The sequence below is a fragment of the Hevea brasiliensis genome, chromosome 14, assembly GCF_030052815.1.
Source record: "Hevea brasiliensis isolate MT/VB/25A 57/8 chromosome 14, ASM3005281v1, whole genome shotgun sequence".
NCBI lineage: Eukaryota > Viridiplantae > Streptophyta > Magnoliopsida > Malpighiales > Euphorbiaceae > Hevea > Hevea brasiliensis.
Window position 1 is genome coordinate 71,928,805 of NC_079506.1, and position 23,956 is coordinate 71,952,760.

Consider the following 23,956-nt stretch of genomic DNA (forward strand, 5'->3'; position numbering starts at 1 on the left):
TTATTGCAACAGACTATATCGTTTGGTAAATTAATTAGCAACAAATTTTGATGTACTGGTAACCAATTCGGTCGGTTGCTAATCCATTTTTTTTAATGTATATAAGATGATATCTATATGGAAAAATTATTATTTAATTTTTCTATTTTAATGAAACTAACTTTTTAGTTCATATATTTTGAAAAATATACTATTTAATCTATTTATTTTACATCTATTAAATTATTTAGTATTTTCGTCAAAATTTTCATTAATCAATACTAGTTAAACTATTATTTAGTTCCTTTATTTTAAGAAAACTAATTAGTTAATATATGTATTTTGAAAAATACTATTATTTAGTTCATCTGCTTTAGTGAAACTAATTAATTGAACTCTGTATTATGAAAATAAAATATTTTGAAAAACACATTCTTAGATAAAAATGAAAATTTTGCTTTGTGCAGACTAAATTTGAATTTATATATATATATATATATATATATATATATATATATATATATTTAAATTATTTAAATATTTTCATTTAATCTTTTGGGCATCATATTTGTGTTTTCTCTAAAAGAAATAATTTTTCTTGGTGACTTAAATATTTAGAGGCATTGATTAATCTTTTTGCATAAATAATTTATATAATTTTTTATCAAAAAGATGAAAAATAAAAAGAGAATAAGAAGAAGAAGAAGAGTGGATGCTATGGATGGAGAGAAGAAGAAATATGATGAGAAAGATATAATAGAGAGTAAAAGAGAAATAAGAGAAGAAAATTAGAATATTTAAGTATAAAAAATAATTATGAGACTAAATATTTATTAAAATTAAATTATATAAATTAATTAATATATTTTTTAAAAATATAAAGACTATTTAATTAATTTTAGTAAAATAAATAAATTAAATAATAATTTAATCAGTATAAATTATAAAAAATTAATGAAAAATTAAAAAAATTTAATAAAAATAAAATATAAAAATTAAATAATATATATTTTAAAATATAAAAATTAAGTAATTAATATATTTAATTTACAGGAACTAAACATAATATTTTTTCTGTACATTCATGCGGCGACATGACACTAGTCGCTTGCAAATGCGATCCGACGTGGCTTGCAACCACCTGCGCTAGGCCTACCAAGATGACGCCACGCTCACGATCTTCCTCCATTACTGCTCTCCAGCTCAAGCTCTAACTTAAAGTCTTCAACAAAACTCTCTCTCTCTCTCTCTCTCTCTCTCTCTGCTTCTCCAAAACCAGAGGGGCAGCCAACTGAACCTACTCACGGTTTCTCGATCGATCAAGAACATCCATTTCTATGGCTTCCACTAACAGTCTCATATCTTCTTCTTTTACTTCTCGGCTCCATCACCCATTCAAGGATTTCGCCCCTCAAATCTTTCTTCATCCTATCGATTCCTTTTCCATTTTATCTCCGATTCGCCGGGAAAATCGAATCGTTTTCTCGAAAAGGTTGGCCTGTGAAATTGCGTTTCTTTCGAAATTGGCTTTTCCTTTGATGCTGCTATTTGATTGTTATTGTTTGATGTTGATTTCTAGATCTGAAAATTTCACGAATTATCTTTCTGTTTGATTTTTTTATTTGGAGAGATGGAGAAAAGAGATACTGAGTATGTTTGCAGTTTCTGTTTTTAGTCTGTTTATTAGGGAAATGAAGAGCATTGTTTTTTTTTTTTTTAATCAAACGTTCTCATCTCTGATTTAATTGTTATGCAGGAACATTTTTTGTGCTTCTTCCAATAACACAAATGCTGCGAGCTCAATCCCATTGGTCAGTTACATTTCATTTATGTTCAAATCTTTGTATGACCACCCATTTTATCAAACAATGTATAACTAGTATCATGATTGTGGAAGCTTATATCGGTTATATTATCAGCATACATGTTTGGTTTAATAAATTTACTTATTTTCTCCATATGATCGTTGTTTTTAGTTTGTAAATTGCAAAAGAATAATGTCATCAATGTGTTTGAACAATAATAATTTTTAATCTTGGGCTTGATTAATTAATTGTTTCAAGATTAAATTTAATTAAAGCCCATAAAATACTGGCTTATAACCTAAGTCCATGATCCATTTTCCTAAGGCCCAAGATCCATGATCCATTAAGTTGAGTGGGAGCCAAGCAGGACACAGAATCGTGAAATTGGATGCAGTTATCTTGGAGCAGTTAGAGTACTTGGATTAGCTGTGAATAAAACAAAATGTGCATGGCATAGAGCAGTTATAAGACATGATCATTTTTCGGGTGCAGTTAAACTAAAGAAAGTGCGTGGTGCTGTGAGCATGCTCACCAAGCAAGGAGCAGTCCATGCAACATACAAGTCTAAAATTCAATCAACAACACAAACAAATTTTATCATTCAATTCCTTAGTTCAATTCAAGCATTTGGTATTTTAGTTTAGCTTTCAATATACTTTTATTGTCAATTACAATCTAGTTTTCAGTTCAAATTCAGGACAAGTCTCATTTTCTTTTATTGCACATATTTACTTTTCAAAAGCAATGCCTTTACGATTTCAAGCAATCCTTTACTTTTTCAAGCGTACAAATTTACTTTTCTAGCAAACAAGTAATCAATTTACTTTTTCAAGCATTGCCTTTACAGTTTTCAAGTCAATAATTTACTTTTTCAAATGCATAATACTTTTTTTAAAGAGCACTCAATTTATTACTATAATCAATCAATTTACATTTTAAGCAAGCTATGATATTGTAGAAAGTCTTGAAAAAGCATATGCTAATGGGGTCAAGGATTTGGTGGTAAGGATCTGTGCAATAGTGGCAAGCTTAGAGTGAATTTGTTCATTATCAACAATAAGTTTGAAGACAATATCCTCTTTTTTTATCTTCCAAAAGAGAGATTCTTCTCTATATATCCTTTTGAGTCTCCATGCAAGTGTTAGTCATCAGTGTGGCAAGTTGGACCAAAATGGTAGAGTGAAGAATCTCAGCAGCAATTAAGCAATAATTTAAACCAAACAGAAAGGAAATAGAGCAAAGTAAACTTTCATTGATGTAGCTGGCTAACCAATGAAAATTTACAATGACTCTAAAACAAAATATTTCTAATCAACAAGAAAGAACCCAGGAGATAAACTGCCATAGAGAAACAACTCTGCCCCCCAAGCTAACAAGCTGGATTACAATTATTTTCTGCATGTCTCAACACATTCCCACTCACTCCTACTTATTCTTTTTGATGAGCTACCCTACACATGTTTTACCATGCCCAATTCCACTTTTTTGTTAGTTTTAGTTGATTCTGTTGAGCTGTATTTCGTGCTTCTTCTGGAATTCTCTTTGCCCTCCTGGAGGATACTCTCAGCCCATGGGTTGTTTTTCCTCTGCTTATCTCATCTGTTGCTGTATATCTATCATTGCCACCCCGTAAAAGAACTGTCTTGTCCTCAAGATTGAAATCAGTAAATTGGCCCTTGATGTCAGCGGAATCCATCCATGTTGCCTTATCTTTCCCTTGCCATTGCACTAGGACCTGCGATATGCGTTGGCCATTTCTCATTATCGAATGTCGATCCAAAACAAACTCGAGAAATACTAGTGATGGTTCATCTGCTATTAATTGAGGTGGCAAGGTGGCAATGATCGGATGATCATCATAGACACATTTGAGTTGAGAGACATGGAAGAGAGGATGGACCTGTGTGGAGGAAGGAAGCACTAAGCGATAGGCTAGAGGACCAATATGGGCAGCAATGACAAAGGGCTTCAAACATTGGGCGACTGAAAATTGTCGATAAGCTCAATGTTTCAAAAAAACTGTCACCAACCTGGAATTCAACTGCCCTACAATGTGTGTTATGTTGAACTATTTGTTGCTGAGCTTGCTGTAGGTTGTATTGAAGAGTTTTTAACATATCATCTCAATCTTTTAAAGCTTGTGCAATAGATTCCACCCTTATTTCCCTTGGTAGATATTTGTGAATAGTTGGAGGTGAATGGCTATAGACAATTTCAAAAGGAGATATCTTTGTAGCACCCTGGCAGCTGGTATTGTACCAGTACTCAACCCAAGAGAGCTAGGGAGACTAGGTGTCGAGCTGCTTAGAAGCAAAGTAGCGCAAATATTGTATCAAATTGCGATTGATGACTTCTGTTTGCCCATCAAATTGTGGCTGGTATACAGAACTTAATTTGAGTTGTCTCCCCATTCTACGAAAAAGTTTTATCCAAGAATTACATATGAAAATTGGATCTTTGTCACTAACTATAGAACCAGGAAGGCCATGAAGGTAGACTACTTGTCGAATGAATAGGTCAGCAACCCTTTTTGCTCTAAAAGGGAATTTGAGTAGTGGAAAGTGGGCATACTTCAAAAGATGGTCAACCTCAACTAAAAATACAATACATGCTGCGAGATTTGGGAGGCCCGTGATGAAGTCCATGGAGAGGTCTTCCCAAATTACCTTTGGGGTGGGAAAATGCTGTAAGAGGCCGGCAGGGGCAAGTGCTTCATATTTCTATGTTTACTAGACAATAAGCTATATAGCACTGAATTGATTTTATCATGCCTTGCCAATATAGTCCTATAGCAAGGTGCCTGTAGGTGCGAAATGCACCAGAGTGCCCCCTTGTAGGTGTGGCATGCAACTAAGTAGTCAAACGGGTGACCCAAGGGGATGCTTCAGGTTGGATCAAAAGACCTTTCTAAAAAGATAGTCTTGAATAATAGAGAATGATGGATGAGTAGCAGGGTTTGATTGAAGATCTTGAAAAATTTTTGTTCAAGGTAAGATCATTTTGGATTTCAGTTTTCAAGTCATCCAACTTCAACCATTGCATTCAATTCGAAGTCATCCTCATGTCGCCGAGAGATAGCATCTACTGCTCTATTTGTTTTTTCCTGGCTCGTATTGAATACAATGTTATCAGGCACACCTCAGGCGCAAGGCGCACCAGGCACAACCCCAAGCGCCCAAAGGGATGAAAGGCACACCAGCTCATCGATGCGCCCTAAGGATGCAAGGTGCAGATAAAAAAAAGTGGCTAGAGTTTCTCTTTTAAAAATGCTTTGGCAGCCAGTGAAAGGAAGAAGAAGAGAAGAAGAAGAGGAGGAGGAGGAGGAGGAGGAGGAGGGAAAAGAGAGATCAAACCTAGGATTTCCAGCAAGTATGTTTTAATTTTTCTTGTTTCTTCTTATTCCTCTCTCTCTCTCTCTCTCTCTCTCTCTCTCTGTTTCGTCCATGGCACTGCACTTTTTTTTTTTTGGCTGCCATGCTTTCAGCTCTCTTCCTACCCATATGCGCCTCTCTCTCTCTCTCTCTCTGTGTGTGTGTGTGTGTGTGTGTTTTATCCAAGGCTAGCAGCTGCATATATTTTTTTTCTTTTTTTGCCATGCTCTCTCCTTACCCCGTGCGATATGCTGTTTTTCTTTTTTTTTTTTAGTATACATTTGTGATTTTGTTTATTGTGAATGTGTGAAAGTATGTTAAGACTTGAGACGCTATTATGCTAATTCCATTACTCTTATTAGCTTTTAGTTTTATTATTAAATTAAAAATGATTTATTACTTTATTTTCTTATTGCTAATTGCTAGTAGGTCTTATTATAAATTATTAGAAATATTGTAATTGAGTTTATATTATCATAAATTATCAATTTCTATTATTATAATTGGAATTTAACTTTTTACTAGTTATGTAATTTAACTTTTGGATTGCAAAATTATTATTACTTGAATGTTTATCGGTTATTATTATGTAATTTTATGTTACTTGAAGTGTGATAGAATATTTTTATATATTTTTTTTTAATTTTGAATTTTTGCACCTTGCCTCACTCGGGTGCGCGCCTGCACCTTGCGCCTAGGTTTTAGGACACCTTGGCGCCTTGGTGTGCCTTGAGCCTTTAATAACTATGATTGAACAACAAAAGAATAACCCAACAATTTAGAGAGCTAACATTATTGGGCAGGAGTAGATGTTCGTTGTTCCAAAAGATGCATATGGCTGCACTGATCAGTTTTGATAAGAAATTGTTTCCTGAGGAGATAAGGTCGCCAATGGTGGACAGCCATGACTAAGGCCATAAGTTCCTTTTCACATGCTAAGTTAGACAGAGTTTTTGGTAACAAAGCTTTGCTAAAATAGGCAGTTTACTTTCTGGATTGCATCAAGACTGCTCCTACCCCTTTGGCTGAGCCATCACATTCAATTTCAAAGGGAAGTTAAAAATTTGGCTTGGTAAGGATTGGAGCAGAAACCATTGCTGATTTGAGATGATCAAATGCCTGTTGTGCTTCTAGAGTCCAATTAAAATGGCATTGCTAGTCCTTTGTTGTAAGAGCCGTAAGCTGTGCAATAAGGCTATATTTCTGAATAAAATGGCGGTAATAGCTTGTTAAACCAAGAAATCCCTAGGTGTCTTTGACATATTTGGGAGTAGGCCATTGTATAATTGCAGAGATTTTAGAGGGGTCCATGGATACACCCTCCTTAGAGATGATGTGGCCAAGATAATCTTTGGACTTTTGACAAAATGAGCCCTTTTTGATGTTGGCAGTAAACTGATGTGTCTATAAGGTGGTCTAACTTTGACTTGCTATAAATCAAAATATCATCAAAAAAACCAAGACAAATCAACGAAGTTGTTTGTTGAAGATATCATTCATGGTTGATTGGAAGGTTGCTGGCGCATTCGTTAGGCCGAATGGCATAACCAAAAATTCGTAATGATCAAAGTTCATGCAAAAGGTTGTTTTAGGAATGTTAGGATTTGTCGCCGCCTGTATTTAGTGGTATCTTGCATGCAAGTCAAATTTTGAAAAACAACAAGAACCATGCAACTCATCTAAAAGCTCTTGAATCATAGGGATAGGGTACTTATCAAGAATAGTAGCTCAATTCAACTGTCGGTAATTGACAAAAAATGCTAGCTGCCATCCTTGCGAACTAATAACACAGGGCTTGAAAAAGGACTATTGCTTGATCTAATGACTCCTGCTGCTAGCATTTCAGCAATTAAACGTTCAATTTCATCCTTTTGGTGTTGGCCATAATGATAAGTCTTGACTGAAATTGGACCATATCTAGTTGAAAGGGAATATTGTGATCCGATGGCCATTGAGGAGGCAGGGAGGCAATAATTGATCCAATTGTTGTTGGTGAGAATTAGTGAGAACCAAAGGAATAGTGGACGCTAGAAGAAAGTAGAACAATCCCATAGAACAACACCATAAATCACATCATGAATTTTGCCTAGTGAATAGAAAGCCAAAGGGGCCTGAAGGAGAGATGGGTCACCTTGTAAAGTAACCAAGGAACCGTCTAGTGCAAAAGACATGCACAATTGATTTTTAACATCCCTAAGAGTCTCAAGCCATGAAATCTTGAGAATCAGATCGACGCCTCTTAATGGAAACACAAAGCAATCCGAACGGATGGTAATAGTGGGAAAATGAATAAGAAGCTTATGACATAGATCAGAAGAATACTGACATTGCTTGTCACCCAATTTAACGGTGAAAGAGGGGGTAGGTTCGATAGATAAGGACCGCTGTTGAATCAAGTGATCAGAAACAAAGTAGTGGCTTGCCCGATTGCTAATCATCACCACTATTGGAATGTTGTGAAGTGTACCCGAAAGAATCATAGTTTTAGTGGTGGAGATGCCACCCACAAAAAATAAAGTAAGCTCCATTTGAGTGAAGTGTGCTTCAGTTACTTAGGTTTTATGGTCAACTGCCTCAGTAATTTTCGCTAGAGTCAACTCACCTGAGTCAGTCCTTGAATCATCTTCTCCTACAATAAGCATGCGCAAAGTTTCATTAGGGCACTTATGTAATGCGGAGTATGGTTGCATATAATGAAAACAAAGTCCCTTAGCCTTCAAGTCTTGGTACTCTCGATTTGAAAGATGGTAGATGCCTTTATTGCGATTGGGATGCGAAGAAGCTCGGGAAGAAGATAAAGGTACTAGTGCTAGAGTTATGGTTGTAGCAATAGAAGAACTTCCATCTTACTTGGATAATGTGGGCTTAATTTGAGTGACTGAAGAAGGTGTAATTGCATTGGACTCAGTTAACCAAGAAGGCCTAAGACGATAACTCGACCTAGCAAAAGGTTGCTGCTTAAAGAAATTCAAAGAAGGACGTAGAGGTCTATAACCACTTATTAGAAGGTTCTCTTGCTTGATCTCACGAGCAAGGGACATAATGCGGCAGATATCTAGGGCGTCATGGTTGTGAAAATGAATTCGGAGTTCCTTCCGAAGGCCATTCCAAAAGTAGCCCAAATAATGGTGATCAAACAAATTGGGGACATGTGTGGCCTTCACAACAAAATCACCAATGTACTTATTGACGGAGGAAGTTTGTTTTACAATAGAAAGGCATTCAAATGGATAGTTCATCATGTCAGTCCCGTAACGACTAATGAGCTCAACCGAAAACTGGCCCTAGAAAAGGGCGGGCATCCACTGTTTGAGCCATCAAAGCCAGTGAAGTGCACCACCTTCCATGCAAATGAGAGCCACGACAAGCTTAAGGTCTGGTATGGTGCTATGTATTTCAAAATACTGCTCAACTCAAGCGAGCCAACCAGCTGGGTCAGAGTTGTCAAAGGCAGGAAGATCCATTTGTTTGGGAAGGTTCAGTAGAAAGAGGAGGTGCAGTGGGGTGAGAAGAAGAACCTTCTGGGGCTAAAACAGTAGTGACAATAGGTGCAAGGGATGACTCGCCGTCAAGAGGGAGAAGTTGGCTTTTGGCTATGGTGGTAACGATCTGTTCAATAGTGGCAATCTTAGAGTGAATTTGTTCATTATCAACATTAAGTTTGGAGACATTATCCTCCAAAAGAGAGAGATTCCTCTCTACCATATCCATTTGAGTCTCCATGTGAGTGTTAGTCATCAATATGGCAAGTTGGACCAAATTGGTAGAGTGAAGAATCTCAACAGCAATTAGGCAATATTTTAAACCAAACAGGAAGGAAATAGAGCAAAGTAAACTTTCATTGATGTAGCTGGCTAACCAAGAAAAATTTACAATGAGACTAAAATAAAGTATTTACAAGCAACAAGAAAGAACCAAGGAGAAGAACTCCCACAGAGAAACAACTCTGCCCTTCTAGCTAAGAAGCTGGATTACAATTATTTTCTGCATATACCAGCACATACTCACTCGTCCCTACTCGTACTTTTTTGATGAGCTACCCTTCACATGTTGTAGCCTGCCCAATTCCACTTTTTGTTAGTTGTAACTGATTTTGTCCAGCTGTCCCTTGTGCCCCTTCTGGAATTCTCTTTGCCCTCCCGGAGTAGACACTCAGCCCGTTCCTCTGCTTGCCTCATCTATTGCTGTCTATCTATCATTAGGTCCTATTGATGACCATGTTTGAGAAATTGTTAATGGGACCAATTTCCCTGCTATTGGATTTGATAATTTGAACCCTATTAGTCCTCTTTTCCTCCAAATAACACATACTTCTACAAGTTTTCCTTATAAGTAGTGTTGTTGAAACTTTTTGAATTTGGTTGTGGAACCCACATTACACAGATTGTGCTTGTCCAACTGAAATAGCTAAATAGTTAGCATCTGATTTGTCATTCATTTGAATATTTGGAATTGGTGTAGATAGTTAGATACACATTTAACTTGAAATAGGTTACCCATTTTTAGTAGATCAGTATAACAGTAGTTTTTACTGGTCTTTATTTGAAATTTATCATATAATGGCACTTGCAGAAATCTGAACAGGAAGATTATGTTCCCATGCCAGTGGTTCTGATAGATCAAGATTCTGACTCCGAAGCAACAATTGTACAAATCAGCTTTGGCGATCGTCTTGGGGCTCTCATTGATACGGTGACGTCCCTTTTGCCAACTGCTCCATCCTCTTGTTATGATGTATATATTATCAAAAGGAAAAAGCAGGCTGATATTTAACCCTACCTCAAGCCCCAAACCTGCTACCCATAATACGATTTGACATGGTGGCCTTTCTCATAAGAGGTGCTATAGAAGTGTCAGGTTGATGATATTTTAGTTTCATATTCTTACATGATGAATGTTGAGGTTCCTTGAAGTGTGAAGATTTTTTTTTCCCCTTTTTCAGAGGCTTATGCTGTCTGTTTCATGAAAAAAAAAATGAAAAACTGTTTGTGAAAAATATTATCTGAGAAAATTAAATTATTTATTGCTATTTGGTTGCTACATTGATAACGCTGAAGATCAACTGGAAATTATTTTTTGGCATTTGAAGGACATAAGAAACAAGTAATAATATTTAATGAAAAGGCTATGAGAATGTTTAGACTGTTAAATACTCCATATTTTTCCATTTGTAGTTGAAAAAGACCATGAGATTCTTTGAGTTTTTAAATATCACAAAATGACTTTTGTGAAGCAGCCTTTCTCTGTTCAATTTCGTTAAATTGTGGCAGAAATAGGGTGCTACATGCAACAACCATTCTCAAGGTTTGAGCCAATGCATTTTCATTCTACTGGAGTTAGATAAATAGTCACCCTCGTACTTATAGCTTGTGGTTTTAATTTTCAGCTTAAGACGTACTCAATGGGAGACTTTGGAGCTGACCTTTTTTTTTTTTTCCATTCCTTTGAAAATGATTATATTATATTTAATAAGTCCTTGAATAACATTAGAATTTTTGTAAATATTCTTGGTTTATCATAGGGCAGATAAAGGCCTTGAAAGATTTGGGATTGGATGTGGCAAAAGGATCTGTTCTCACAGAAGGATCTGTTAAGCAAACAAAATTCTTTATTACACGTTTGTAAGTATCTTTTACTTTAATATTTCTTGGCGTTTGCTTGGGTAGATGATCCTCAAAAATTTCTTATGCTTTCTAGAATTTTGGAACGGTTGTAATTTCTTGAGCTTTGAATTTTTCACTTTTGTTCAGCATTTTCTCATTATTTCCTCATTATTTGCTTACATGTGATCAGTCAAACTATTAATTTTCAATGTGCTTTTCCATAAAAATAGAAAAAAATATACATTGATTTGTCTCATTTTCCCTGTAATTTTAACTAGCTGCCTTACTGTTGGGATGTCTATGCTCTGGTTGTTGGAAAGAAGTTTCGTGGTCTAAGCTTTTTGCTTGTGTTTTCCGAGTTCTATATCAGTTCATAAATTTAAATTGGGGCCCTGCAAAAGGGGAGAGGGGGGAGTTGAAATCATGCTAGACCATATGTTTTTGAATATCTTTGGAAAGTTGGTCATGGCAAGATCAAAAGCATTATATTATCTTCATTTGTGTTGGAATATGACTTATGGGAACAAGTCTCACATCGGCAGTGTACAAGAAAAATCAAAGGGTATATAAATGTTGGCAAATGATGGGGAGCCCAGTTTCAAGCTCATTTCAGTGAATAGCTCTACCAATTTGACATTCACACTCCTAGGTCCGAAATTCTCAACATGGTATCAGAGCACTGAGACTCAACAAATGTAGATTCGGGACACGAAAGCATGGTGGTTGAGCCCTAGAGAGCTAGACCCGTGAGCTGAGCTAATTGAGTCAGACTCGGGTGGATCCGTAAGTCTAGCCCAATGAGCTAGACCTTAAGGGAAAGGCCAAGATGAGCCAAACCCAAGTTAGATTGGTCACCACATGCAATGGCAAGTGAAAACTAGGCTAGTGAACCCCTATGAGCCTGAGTTGAACCCAATTGCACTTGAGGGGGAGTGTTGAAATATGACTTGTGAGAATAAGTCTCACATCGGTAGTGTACAAGAAAAATTAAAGGGTATATGAGTGTTAGTAAATCAAACCTGCAGAGCTCAGTTTCAAGCCCAGTTCAATGTGCAACCTTGCCAATTTGATATTCACACTCCTGGGTCCAAAATTCTCAACAATCAGAGATACTGTCAGAATCAGTTATTTTGTCAACATCATACAAATTTTTATGGACCTTGTAGGCTGATAGGTTATCTTATATTTTCTGCAGATGTTCCTGTTGTCTGAGCAATATATGCTGGTCTAGTCAGTTTCTTAGATTTGTTGCAAAACTGCTGGGTGAATATTACCAATATAATTGTGCAAGAAAAACTATATTTTGATTTCCTATCAAAATTTGCGAGCAATCTAAATGATTCATTCGATTAGTTTTTTAAAACCATCTAAGAAAATAGGCATTGGCTCTGCTTGCTTTTCTGAGTTTGAGACTGAGTTCACATTAATCTAAAGTGAAGATCAACAAGTGGGAATTTCATGAGTTGTTTTCGGTTTTTTCCCCTAGTTTTGAACATTTGAAATCTTTGCAGATGTCAACATAATAGCCCCTAAATACAGGATGCTATGTGTTCTATTGTAAGTTAGCATTTAGATATTGATTTTTTTTTTTTATCATAATTCTAGGGACAATGGACGAAAGGTTGAAGATCCTGATATGTTAGAGAGAATTCGACTTACCATCATTAACAATCTTCTGAAGTACCATCCAGTAAGTTTGCCAAGTTCAAATTCTCGATAACTCCCCTTTTTTTATTTTTGTAAGATGTTCTTTTATTCGTTATGTTTGTTTATTTATTTATTTATATGTGAATAGATGTAAGAGAAATTTTATGTTAAACACCACTTTTTTATGACAATGAATAAAGTATCACATTTCTCAGGACAATTTTTTTTGTTTTGCTATTTTTAGGAATCTAGTGAGCAACTTGCAATGGGTGAGGCTTTTGGAATAAAAGGTCCTGAGAAAAAGGTAGCAGTGTTAAAACGTTCTTCAAGCTCAATGAACTTCTCTTGTTATTGCTACTTTGTTTCATTTTTTCCTTGTACGATCTTCAATATTTTGGATGTTACTTTTACGCAAAAGGCCTGGTTGACGATGCTCTCTTACTCTTGAATATATGCCCTTAATGAAATTTCGGGCATTTGTGTATTTGAGTAATCTTTAATTGATGATATAGGGGGAACTTCTTAGCAATGTGCTGCAGTGAAAGCTTGTAAAACCAGATGTGCTTAAATGCATTAAATACTCCTGATGAGGATAACAGTGGTTTAGCATTGTTGTTGTCTAATCTAAAAACTGAAATACCTAGATAGTGACATGTTTTGGGACTCCAATATGAGGTATGAGGTGTTTGAAAGTGATTCTTTTTATCATGACATCAAACATTTGAATGGACTTGATTTTCTTGATTGAAAGGCCAAATGATTAAAAAATCCAAACTTTGTGTGTTTTTAATTTTAACAGCACCTTTTTATGTTATCAAATCCTAAAAGAATTGACAATGCGGAAATGTATGGATTTCTTTTGGTTATTTGACCCTTTTGAAATTTTGTCCAGAGTGTCTTTAATATAGTTTCTTGTTTCAAAACAAATATAATATCTAGTAATGTGCAGTTTTTTCCCTCAAGTGTTTTGCTTTTTTATTTATTAGGTGGTTTCTAAATGTATGATATACAGTGCTGTATTGTAGTATATTTTATATGTTGTCCTGATAAGCCATCTTTACTACATAATAGCATATAGTCAAACTTTTGTTATTCGCGGACATGCCTTGTGTGTGCTACATATATATCCATTTACAAATTTTAGTAATAGCCAACCTCAATTAGTTTGGGATTAAGGCTTAGTTGTTATTGGTGGTGGCGCAAATTTTAGTAATAGTTTTGATTTTGTTTATGGCAGCTTGATGTTGATATTGCAACCCATATACATGTCAAAGATGATGGACCTAAGAGAAGGTATACATCTTCAAACAATAATGATTTGGCATTATTCGGAAGTTATATTATATGTCATATTCTCTGCTCTCAATGTATGAATTTAAACTTTTATTGTGTCAGCTTGCTTTATATTGAGACAGCAGATCGACCTGGATTAGTTGTAGAAATCATTAAAATCATGGCTGATATCAATGTTGATGTCGAATCAGCAGAGATTGATACAGAAGTCTCTCTCTCTCTTTCTCTACTTGCCCACTAAAACACACACTTCTACATGCCCTCAGGTAATTGTCACCTGTTTTGCATTCTTTTGTCACTAATTTCTCCCTGTCATCGCCCAGGGTTTGATAGCCAAAGACAAGTTTCATGTCAGCTACAGAGGGTCAGCCTTAAACAGTTCATTGTCTCAGGTGATAACAATTGTTTGATATTACTAACCATTGTCCTGGGGTTATATTTACTCCCAATTCTCCCATGCTCGCTTTCTTGCCTTGGTGCCCAAATTTATGAATAGATTGCCAGAATTAAATCACGATTCAAAGCGACGCATGTTTCTGATATGCTGTCTCCATCTCGCAATATTTCATTTCAATCTATAGGTTCTGATGAACTGTCTGCGATACTACCTCAGAAGTCCAGAAACAGACATCGATAGCTATTGACACTTGGGGGACTCACTTTTCAACTGTGAACTCAATGTAACGGCCCTTGTACCAAAGTGCTATTGAGCTCAAAGTCACCTGCTAAGTTGTGTGTATGTCTCTAATGTCCTGAGAGATCATGTTCTTAACTGTAATCTGATGCTTGTAGAGCAAAATGTGCATATGAATTCCGTTATTCATCATCAAAGTAATAATATGAGGAATGTTAGAACTAATCATTTGTGCCTTGCTACTTGCTCCACCCGTTTACGAAGAAAGAGGGATTGCGGAGGTCATTGAAGGCCAAAGCGTGTGCCACCAAGTTAGCTTCCCTCTTAACTAGGGAGGCTCAATTCCAGTTTTAGTTTGGGGTCTGCTTAGAAATCAGAATCAAACCGAAATTTAGATATACTTCCCTTTCAAGTTGAATTGGTGTCGCTGAGCCATGCAAAGAATGTATAACTGAGAGAGAATCTCCTTTCAACAGCTAATAGAATTGCCTCTGTGCAGGCTAAAGCTTCCAAAGTCAAGGGGTCTGAAATATGCGTGCGTAATTTGCAACGCCAGCCTGTGGAAAAACCCGTGGTCCTTGGCAACAGCGGCCAAAGAATCACAAATGGCATTCTTGGAGACTACAGCATCAAAGTTTATTTTGATTACTTCTCTTGGTGGATGAGTCCACACAACAGCATGAGGCATTAATGGAGAAGGCCAGGGGTTCTGACTGATGTTTGCAGTTGACGAGTCCTCATAATGGTTCAAGGCAGCTATTAAAATTTCGAAGAAATAATTTTTTTTCTTGCGAAGAAAACACCAGCTGTTTTGATTCTTCCATATCGGCCAAAGCTGAGATTTGTAGTAATTCAGGATCGCGATCATGCTGATTGAGGAAGTCCTGTAGTTCACCCCAAGACTCAGTATCAAGGAGCGCAGTCTGAGGGGTGAGTAGAGTCAGATTTCTATAGCTCTTGGACAATCGAAGAACAAGTGCTTGGCCGATTCTCTGACATCATAAAAAACTCAATTGGGGGACACTCCAGGAATTCTTTGATTGATCAGTTCTTTAGTGGGCAATCAGTCTTTGATACAGGACCACAAGAAAATGAAGAGTTCACTGGGAAGCTTTAAAGACCAAATATATATATATATATATATATATATATATATATATATATATATATATATATATATATATCTCTTCCACTGTGGATTTGAGAAGATAGCCTATAGTAGCACGCCGCAGCTCCTTGAGAATCACATAAGCAATGTAATTTTACCGAATAAGAGCCTTGCTTATTTCTGTGCCAAATGAGTGTTAGTCTGGTTGCTGAACTAGACTAATTGGAACGGAAAAGAAGTGTTTGACGTTCTCCTTGCTGAAATTTTCCCTTATACTCCAAGAGTGGCTAGTGCTATCCAATAGCTGAGAAACCCACCATCGATTGACTGTGGTCATTCTTAAAATGAGGGAAGTGAGTAAATATCTGTGGAATACGGGATCAAGCTTGCACAATACTGAATTTCATTATTTACTTGCCACCTACCCTTTAGCTAGAATTTGTCTCTCGCCAAAATGCTTTGTCAACTCCATGAAGGAGGAGGACCACTCTTGGCATTGAAGAGAGACATGAACGGGAAATATGAGCTTTTGCCAAATCACGGTATTTAAAAAATAAAAATAAAAATAAATAAATAAATAAAAATTGCCCATATCAGGTGGAGGTGGATTTTAATTTCCAAACCAAGGTATTTTTGTACAAGGGGGCTAATTCAATGCACAAACCGACAGTATGAGTGTCGGCAACATTGAAGTAAAATAAAAAACAAATGAGAATCAGTTTAACTAAAAAAGAAAAATTCCTGATGCAGATTTAGAAAACTCGTGAAAGTTTTCCCAAGTACTAATAATTTATGATAGAGCCCCAAAAATGGGCCATTGCACCAATCGACTTACAATCCAAACTTACATATTTTAATATATTTCAGAATGAAAAAGACACTTCTGATAAAAATTAATAGTCTCAAAGTATAAGCACCATTAAAAAAATAAAAATAAAAAATCCACCGGAAAAGGGACAATAGTAGCAACCATTTAAGCACCATAACCGTGCTCCACATTTTTTATTCTCCTTTCAATAAGCTGAAAGATGCAAGTATCTCCTCTCTTCAGACAATTTTCCCTCAGAAATAAAATCCAAACGCCACAAAATTTCTCTTGTACTTCTATATTACGTTCTCTGCCACTCTCTCAAAAGATTAAACTATTAAATATCTCAGTTGCTTTCCACATGGGACTTGAATTCAATGTAACTTTATAAAATAAGAACTAGTTGTAGATTATCATGCACTTCAAAATTTTCCAATATTTTAATAATCCTTATCCAAAAAACTTGAACTTTTTTATTTGTATACATCCCAAATTTCTGAGTTTTTTTTGGTAAAATTAAATGATGCGACTATGGGAGCACCAAACTATAGCAAAATTCTTTAAGAAGTAATTAAAGTGAAGATCCTCAAACTTAGTATGTCAAAGGAGATTAAATGGATCATTTTGGTGCAAGTGTGCATAGATGGAGTTGATGGAGTTCAATACTAGCCTTTCCATTCACAATGGCTAATAAAGTCTCAAAATAATTCCATTTATGAAAGGGGACAGAATATTCTACAACTGACAATGAAAGATTCACAACCAGTCATGAGACACACTAAAGAGCTTCATTTAGGCACATCGCCAGCCATGGGATTCTTCCTATGCACATCACTAGCTATGAGATACATTTGAGGCACCAAAAGAGACCATAAGGTGCACCATTGCTTGTGATATTCAGCTAGGGTGCATGGCTAGCCATGACAAATCCAAGAGTGCTTCATGAGACACATGGGAGAGTGTGGGAATCACCTTGGATACACACTTGCCCATGAGATAATGGTAGGCGCACCATTAGCCATGGAATGCTCACCAAAGGCCATGTGACTTATTGTTTGGTTGTGCTTTTAGGCTATTTTGTAATGTAAATCTTCAAATATTAGGGTTTTAATCTGCTTTAGCTGGGCTTTAGAGAGTCACCTATAAATATGCTATTTTCTTCATTTTGTAAAGAATAACTTGAATTTTGATATTTTAATGGTTTTATCCATTCTTGGGAGAATTCTCTCCTTGGTTCTTGAATGAACTAAATTGATACTCATATTAAAACTTACTCACTTGTTAAGTTTTAATTTGATATTCATAGTTTTCTACCATAATGTTGGTATTGGGTTTTGAATCTTTGATTTCCGATTGATTTATTCTTTATTTTCTATCACTTATTGATATTGAGTCAAGTTTAGTCATTAGAAGACATTCTAATTTTGCTTGGGTCAAGTTGGTGCTGGGTCAAGTGAGTCTTTGGTGTTTGAACCTATTTTAGAATAATCTTAGGAATATACTAAATTAATTGTGGGTTTCAAGACAAAGTCCTCTAGAGTTTGCATCATTAATGTAAATAATTTATTATAAAAAAAACATAAAAATTTAATAGAATTATGGATAAAATAGAATTCTTATCTGACAATTAAGAACGTGACTCTAAAAGCAACAACATTTATGTTTAAAAAAATACAATTTTCTTTAATTTTTATGATTTTTTACTAATTATTTTATAACTTTACAATTTTGTAATTCTAAAATTTTCCAAGACCATAAGAATTTATCAAGCCTAATAATTAAAGTCCGTATAGAACTTTGCAAATTTAATATTATTAAATGAGATTATTTGAAAAATAAAAATTAATGTAATATTTAAAAAATAAAATAGTCCTTTATTGTCACTATTATAAATTAATATAGGTATTTTTGTCAAACCCAATCATAAAGGGTATTTTGGGCAATGCCAATATCCCCTCTTCCATACATTTATATAGACTATAAATGGATAGATTATAGATAGATAGATAAAATCCTAATATTTTAAAAATAGATAATCCTAACTTAGCTAATTATTACTTCTTAATATAAATTCTTTTTTATTAAATATTCTTATTTAGAAGACTTATTAAATTAATTGATACTATCATAAGAATCTTCACGAGTATAGATCTACAAAACAAGAAAGTACCTGATAAGTTTGTTGACCACTGCTCCGATGCTTAAGTCAGTATTAAGGTTCTAGAGAATGAGAATAGAGTTGAGAGAATAGAATTAGAACCTATGTACCTTCCAATCCCTATATATATAAGCATCAGTTACACTCTCATTAGGATTATGAGTGCTATGTCGTGATAGGAGTTGATCCCCGAATATCTCGGACTATCATGGTGACAAGTGTTCTTATTGGAGTAGGAGTCATTCTCCTATCATGGTCACGCAAGTGTTGATGGCATTGGGAAGTGTATTTAGGGCCTTAGAGGATGGATTTCAAAAAATTTTCTCTAGGGTTTCATGCATACATACAAGTGTATTATAATCCTAGCCAATCTCTAATGCCCTAAAGTATGTCAAAACACTCTTCTAACATACATTTGGGATTCATTTGCCATCAAGGATTGAGGTTTAACATTTAAACCTACCAAACCCTAACTAAAAGGGATTGAATAAGACTAACCTCAAAGGCGCAGAATCACACTTTTTGCTCCCTTTGGAAGTCTCCAGAGCTCCACTTGTAGCTCCTCTAGCTTGTCCACCTGAAGCTTCCCCCAAGATCACCTTAGGCAACCCCAAATCTTCTCTTTGATGCTTGCCAACCACTAACACTTAGGGTATGTAACACCCCTATTGGTAAAGCCTGGTATATTTCACTATTCCGGTGACTGGTGTCGGTCTGGACAATTAAGGAGATTAGAGCCACACTTAAGACAACTTGAGAAGCCATAAACACAAATAATTAGTAATGTTTAATTAGTTAACTATAAATAAGAACAACAGAATATAAGAGGTTAAACGAGCTGAGAGTCACAGCGATGAGTGACCTCCTCGGGAACGACTGCGAAATCATTTTAAACTCAAATTTCGAACCGTAAAAAGTGACGCTGCGGTCCTTAGGACCCTTATGGACACAGTAGAAAAGAGAAAATCACGAAAGAGAACTGTTAAGTCAGTCAAATAATTAGGTCAGGGAGCCGGAAGAAATATTGGATTATTTGTAAACCGGGATGAACCGGCGAGGGGCAATTTGGTCAATTGACCCCGAGAGCTGACTCATGACCTAACTGTTAAATAAAATCGGAGAAAAGAAAATTTCGAGATCGAGAATTAAATTAAAGAACTAATAGAAAAAAATAAATAGAAAAAAAAAGAAAGAAGTTAGAAAAGTCAAAGGTGATGACATCATGAATGATGTCATAAAAGATTAATTAAATTATTTTATTAAATTGAAAAATTTGTGGTCTTCCATAACTAAAATAAATAAAGAAAAGAAAAGAAAAAAAAAAAAACAAAAATCACTTCTTCTTCTTCCCTTTTTGCCGCCTCCCTTCCCTCTCTCAAATCTCTCTCACTTAAACCACCATTAAAGCTCATTTTGAGCTTGAAGAACCCTAAATCCCAACCTAGAAAATTTATTTACCAACCTTAAACCTTGTTGATTTCACTTGAAAGGAAGTTTGAGCAAGATTAGGAAAGGAAAAAAAAAAAAGAAGAAAATTGAGGAAGAGGAATTTCAAGTGAGGTAAGCAATCTAAATTGCAAATTTTAGTTTATTGGTTATCTTTGTGGTTTGAGTAATCTAGAAATTTAATTAAAATCAAAAGAAAACAATTGTAGAGGACCAAAGGGAATTTCAGCCAGCCATGGATGTGGGAGAGTTTAATGTGTTTTGAATGAATTAAATGTGTTAGTAAGCTTGCATGAGAATGGTAATAAGTTGGAAATGCATAAATGGGAATAAATGCAACATTTTAGTGTAATTAGGGTTTGAATGCTAGGGTTTGTGAACCAAATTTTGGAGAAATGCTTAAATGATGACTTTGGTCTATTATGAGATGAAAAAAGGTCAATAATGATCAAAAGAGATGTGTGGGAATTGTTGGAATGAAAACCAAATTCGTAGGTCAAATGGACATGCTGCTGGCAGCATGACCAAACCCACTTTGAAGGACCAAAACTCAAATTTTACAAATCCAATTGATATGCCACCAATTGGAGATGAAAATAGACATAAAATAGCACAATTTTCATTGAGGAACCATGGCCAAAAACTGACTAAAACTTGGTGAACCAATTGACCAAAGTGAAATGAGAGCAGGCTGCCACTGCACAAACTGACCAAATGAATAGTAACTGTTCATTTGGTCATAACTCGAGCTAGACAGGTCAAATTGACCTGAAATTTGGCCAGGGGTTAGAGGAGATATAGATCTAAAACTTTCATGAAGAATATCACCCCAAATTATGCCATTAACCCATTCAAATTATTGAGCAAAGTTGAGTTATTGAACCTGCAACTCTGCAGAATTGCCATTGAGCAGTAAAGTTCCAATGGCTATAACTCTTTCTAGAAAACTTCGATTTAGGCGATTCTTGAACCGATGGAAACCTAAGACATAGTAGAACATTTCATGTGAAGAAAGTTAGGCCAAATTATGAACTTAACTTGACCAAATTTCTGAACAAATTTGGATAAAAAATCTGCCAGAACCCAGATACCAGTATGAACAGTGTACGTGAACAGTAAATTTATTTTGGCCATAACTTGAGCTACAAAACTCCGATTGAGGTGATCCAAAAATGAGAATATACTTAAGACGATAAGGAACATTTTCTATGAAGGAAGTTTTGTCAAATTCCAACAGTAGATCGACCAATGGAACAGTGCAACTTCGGAGCACCAAAACCGAAAATTAGCAATTTTGCCAAAATGACCTAAGCTTTGAGAAAATGACCAAAACCAACAAGTTTAATGGCCAAAATGTGGTATGTGGGTGAAGTTAGAGTTCCCATACCTATTAAGCCTTAGAAAGTCAACTATTTGACTTGAATAGTGCAGTGAATAGTAACCCAAAACACAAAATTTAAAGAACGTCGAATTTAGCACGTTAGAGCTAAGTAATTGTGAAGCTAAATTTATTTTGGATTTATGTTAAGTTCTAGTAATGAAACATTGTAAAATTGTGTGTTTCAGTTGAAAAGAATATCGGAAAGGAACTCGAGGAACCGAGCCGAGGCTAAGGAACGACTCGTTTGAGGTTTGTGCACAACATCACTATGCTTTAAAATGTGTTGATAAAGTGAATGAAATATGTATTTTACATTTGCTTTGAATTATTGAGAATTTATTTGTGACATTAGTTATGATGTTTTGACTTAAATTGTTGGAAGTTATTGTGTATATTTGAAATGACAATGTTTAACAAATTGGTAAGATAAGTTTTGAAACCACAGTATCATGACCATATATTTGAACACCTCACTAACACGATTAGTGGGGGTAATTAGTTTTCAATTTTGATTCCTTCTCTGGAGAAGTGTTGAGGTGTGCCAGTAGAAGAGGATGTGAATGGATATCCATATATTTGAGCTAGCTAGCCTTGTGATGTGATTTCTCTTTAGCCTCTGGCTATTGAGATTCTATTTGTTTCGAATGGCATGATCTAACTGTGGGATTTATGAAACGTGTTTTGATACTTTGAAATGAACTTGGTTTTTATTAAAATCTCATGATTTAAGTTTTGTGTTTAATGCTCATGTTTAGCCAAATTTTTGAATAAATGTGATTTAAGTTTTGTATAAAGATTATTTTAGTATGTTGTGCACCACTGAGTCCTAGTACTCAGCGATAGCTTCTATTGCTGTCGCAGATACAGAGACTAGAGGAGCAGCAAACTGAGCTGCTGAGGTGTGAGAAGTCATCAGCTTGAAGTCTTCGGGTATAATTTATACCCTAACTGTAAATACTTCTTTTGATGTATATATTGCACATAAATGTATGGACATGTAAAAATGGGTCTTGAGCAGTTTGTATAAAATTTGTATAAAGTTGTAATATATATTGTAGTTTGAAATTCTCTTCATGTAAATTTTGTAATGATGTATATAAATTGTTTTGTTTCTAATGAAATATGAATGAAACTATTTATTTAATTTAAATGAAATGTATTGCTAGTATGCTGAGGATTATTGAATTTTGAACTTGAGAAATTTATTGAAATGGATTGCGAGTATTTTGATAGTGGATTTGAAATTTGAAAGTTGAGAAATTGATTGAGATTGAGTATGAAATTGAAGCAGTTGTTGAGAAAAATTTTTAGAAGTGCTTTTTACAGGTATTTGAAGAACGGTTTTCTCAAAATACAGAGGAAACTCTGTCAAAATTTTTATAGAATTCGCGAAAAACTAAAATGGACCAAAAATATTAGTTAGATTTACTTTTAATCATATGTTTTAAATACTTATTAGAAAATGCTCACCACTTATCAAAAATAAGAAAATTGTTTTAAAATCCCTTGTAGGGTACTTAATGAGTTATCGGTAAGTGAAGTGCGGTAGTTCATTAGGTATTCTACGGGATCATGTTATGCCTTACAGAGGGGTAAGGTGTGACATGTTTTAGTGGTATCAGAGCAAATTTTTAAAATATGTTTTAACTTGAGAATTTGTGTCTTTCTTTGTTAAGTACAACTGCTCAATGTCCATAATTGTTACATACAGTGCATTACATCATGAATATGAACTAATGGAGGGAAATCTCCTTGTGATACTTGTTCAGGAGATACCCTAACTTCAGCCTGAAATGGAAGAAGGGGATCGCTCAGTTGAGCAGTCTGTTGAAGTTGAGGCACAAGGGGAAGCCCTAACTTTACCGAATATCAATGGGTCAGCAGCACCAGCCCCACAAATGCCGCAGTTTCCTGCACATTTGGCACAGCAGATTGTTGCGATGTTTCAACAAATGGCTGGGGGTATGCCTGTTCAAGCTCCACCCCAACCACCTGTGGCACAACCACTGCCTCCAGCCAGACAATATGATAAATTACTGAAGTATGGGGCTGCAGAATTTAAGGGTACAGTGGACCCTTTAGAGGCAGAGCAATGGCTTGAAAGAATGGACAGAGTATTTAAGAAGTTGCACTGCCAAGATGAGCTGAAGTTTGAATATTCTGTGTCGCTACTGCAAGGGGATGCGTATGACTGGTGGAAGACCATCCCCCACAGCTTGGCTGAACCACCAGTGCTGACCTGGGATGACTTCATCAGAGAGTTCAGACAGAAATACATCCCAGACGCATATGTTGATCAGAAGTTGCAAGAATTTTTGAGTTTGAAACAAGGAAATCGATCAGTGGCAGAGTATGAGAGGGAGTTCTCCCGCTTGAGTCACTATGCGGAGAGTCTCCTTACTACCAGTAAGGCAAGGTGCAAGAGATTTGAGACGGGTTTGAAGCCCAGCATAAGGATGCAAGTTGTGGGATTTCGACACAGCAACTTCTCAGAACTTATGTCTCAAGCACTTGAACTGGAGAGAATTGAATCAGAAGCAACCCCAAGGAAAGAAAAATCAGAAAAAGCTGAGAAATCAGAAAAAGACAAGGGGGAAAAATCAGTTGAACAGAGTTCTGGTGCTACCTCTGGAAAGAAAAAGAAGTTTAGTGGACCCAGCAGGGGTCGAGGTGGAAGATTTGGTAGGGGCCGATTCTCTGGACAGAGACCCCCTAGGTCTGGT

The 23,956-nt window shown here is 35.6% G+C and overlaps 1 protein-coding gene across 2 annotated transcripts; it reads left to right on the top strand.

The window, feature by feature from the left end:
• Nucleotides 1-1,179: 1,179 nt before the first annotated feature.
• On the top strand, nucleotides 1,180-15,469 carry LOC110665633 (ACT domain-containing protein ACR12). 2 transcript variants are annotated; one of them, XR_009143752.1, is made up of 11 exons: nucleotides 1,180-1,471; nucleotides 1,736-1,790; nucleotides 9,728-9,847; nucleotides 10,682-10,776; nucleotides 12,364-12,448; nucleotides 12,650-12,709; nucleotides 13,643-13,698; nucleotides 13,801-13,906; nucleotides 14,022-14,090; nucleotides 14,280-14,434; nucleotides 14,832-15,469. XR_009143752.1 is itself a non-coding variant. In XM_021825842.2 (10 exons), the coding sequence occupies exons 1-10, from the start codon at nucleotides 1,317-1,319 to the stop codon at nucleotides 14,340-14,342; spliced, it is 864 nt and encodes a 287-aa protein (XP_021681534.2). In that variant the 5' UTR covers nucleotides 1,181-1,316; the 3' UTR covers nucleotides 14,343-14,557. The 2 variants fall into 2 exon arrangements, 1 of the variants encoding a protein (XP_021681534.2); XM_021825842.2 differs by lacking the exon at nucleotides 14,832-15,469 and having other exon boundaries at nucleotides 1,181-1,471; nucleotides 14,280-14,557.
• The last annotated feature ends 8,487 nt before the right edge of the window (nucleotides 15,470-23,956 follow it).

Bases quoted from the DNA above. Each gene is read 5' to 3' on its own strand.
- LOC110665633 (XM_021825842.2), top strand. From the start codon at position 1,317: ATGGCTTCCACTAACAGTCTCATATCTTCTTCTTTTACTTCTCGGCTC. The intron at 12,449-12,649 runs GTAAGTTTGCCA...TGCTATTTTTAG, and splicing joins ATCTTCTGAAGTACCATCCA to GAATCTAGTGAGCAACTTGC. The intron at 14,091-14,279 runs GTGATAACAATT...TTCAATCTATAG, and splicing joins TAAACAGTTCATTGTCTCAG to GTTCTGATGAACTGTCTGCG.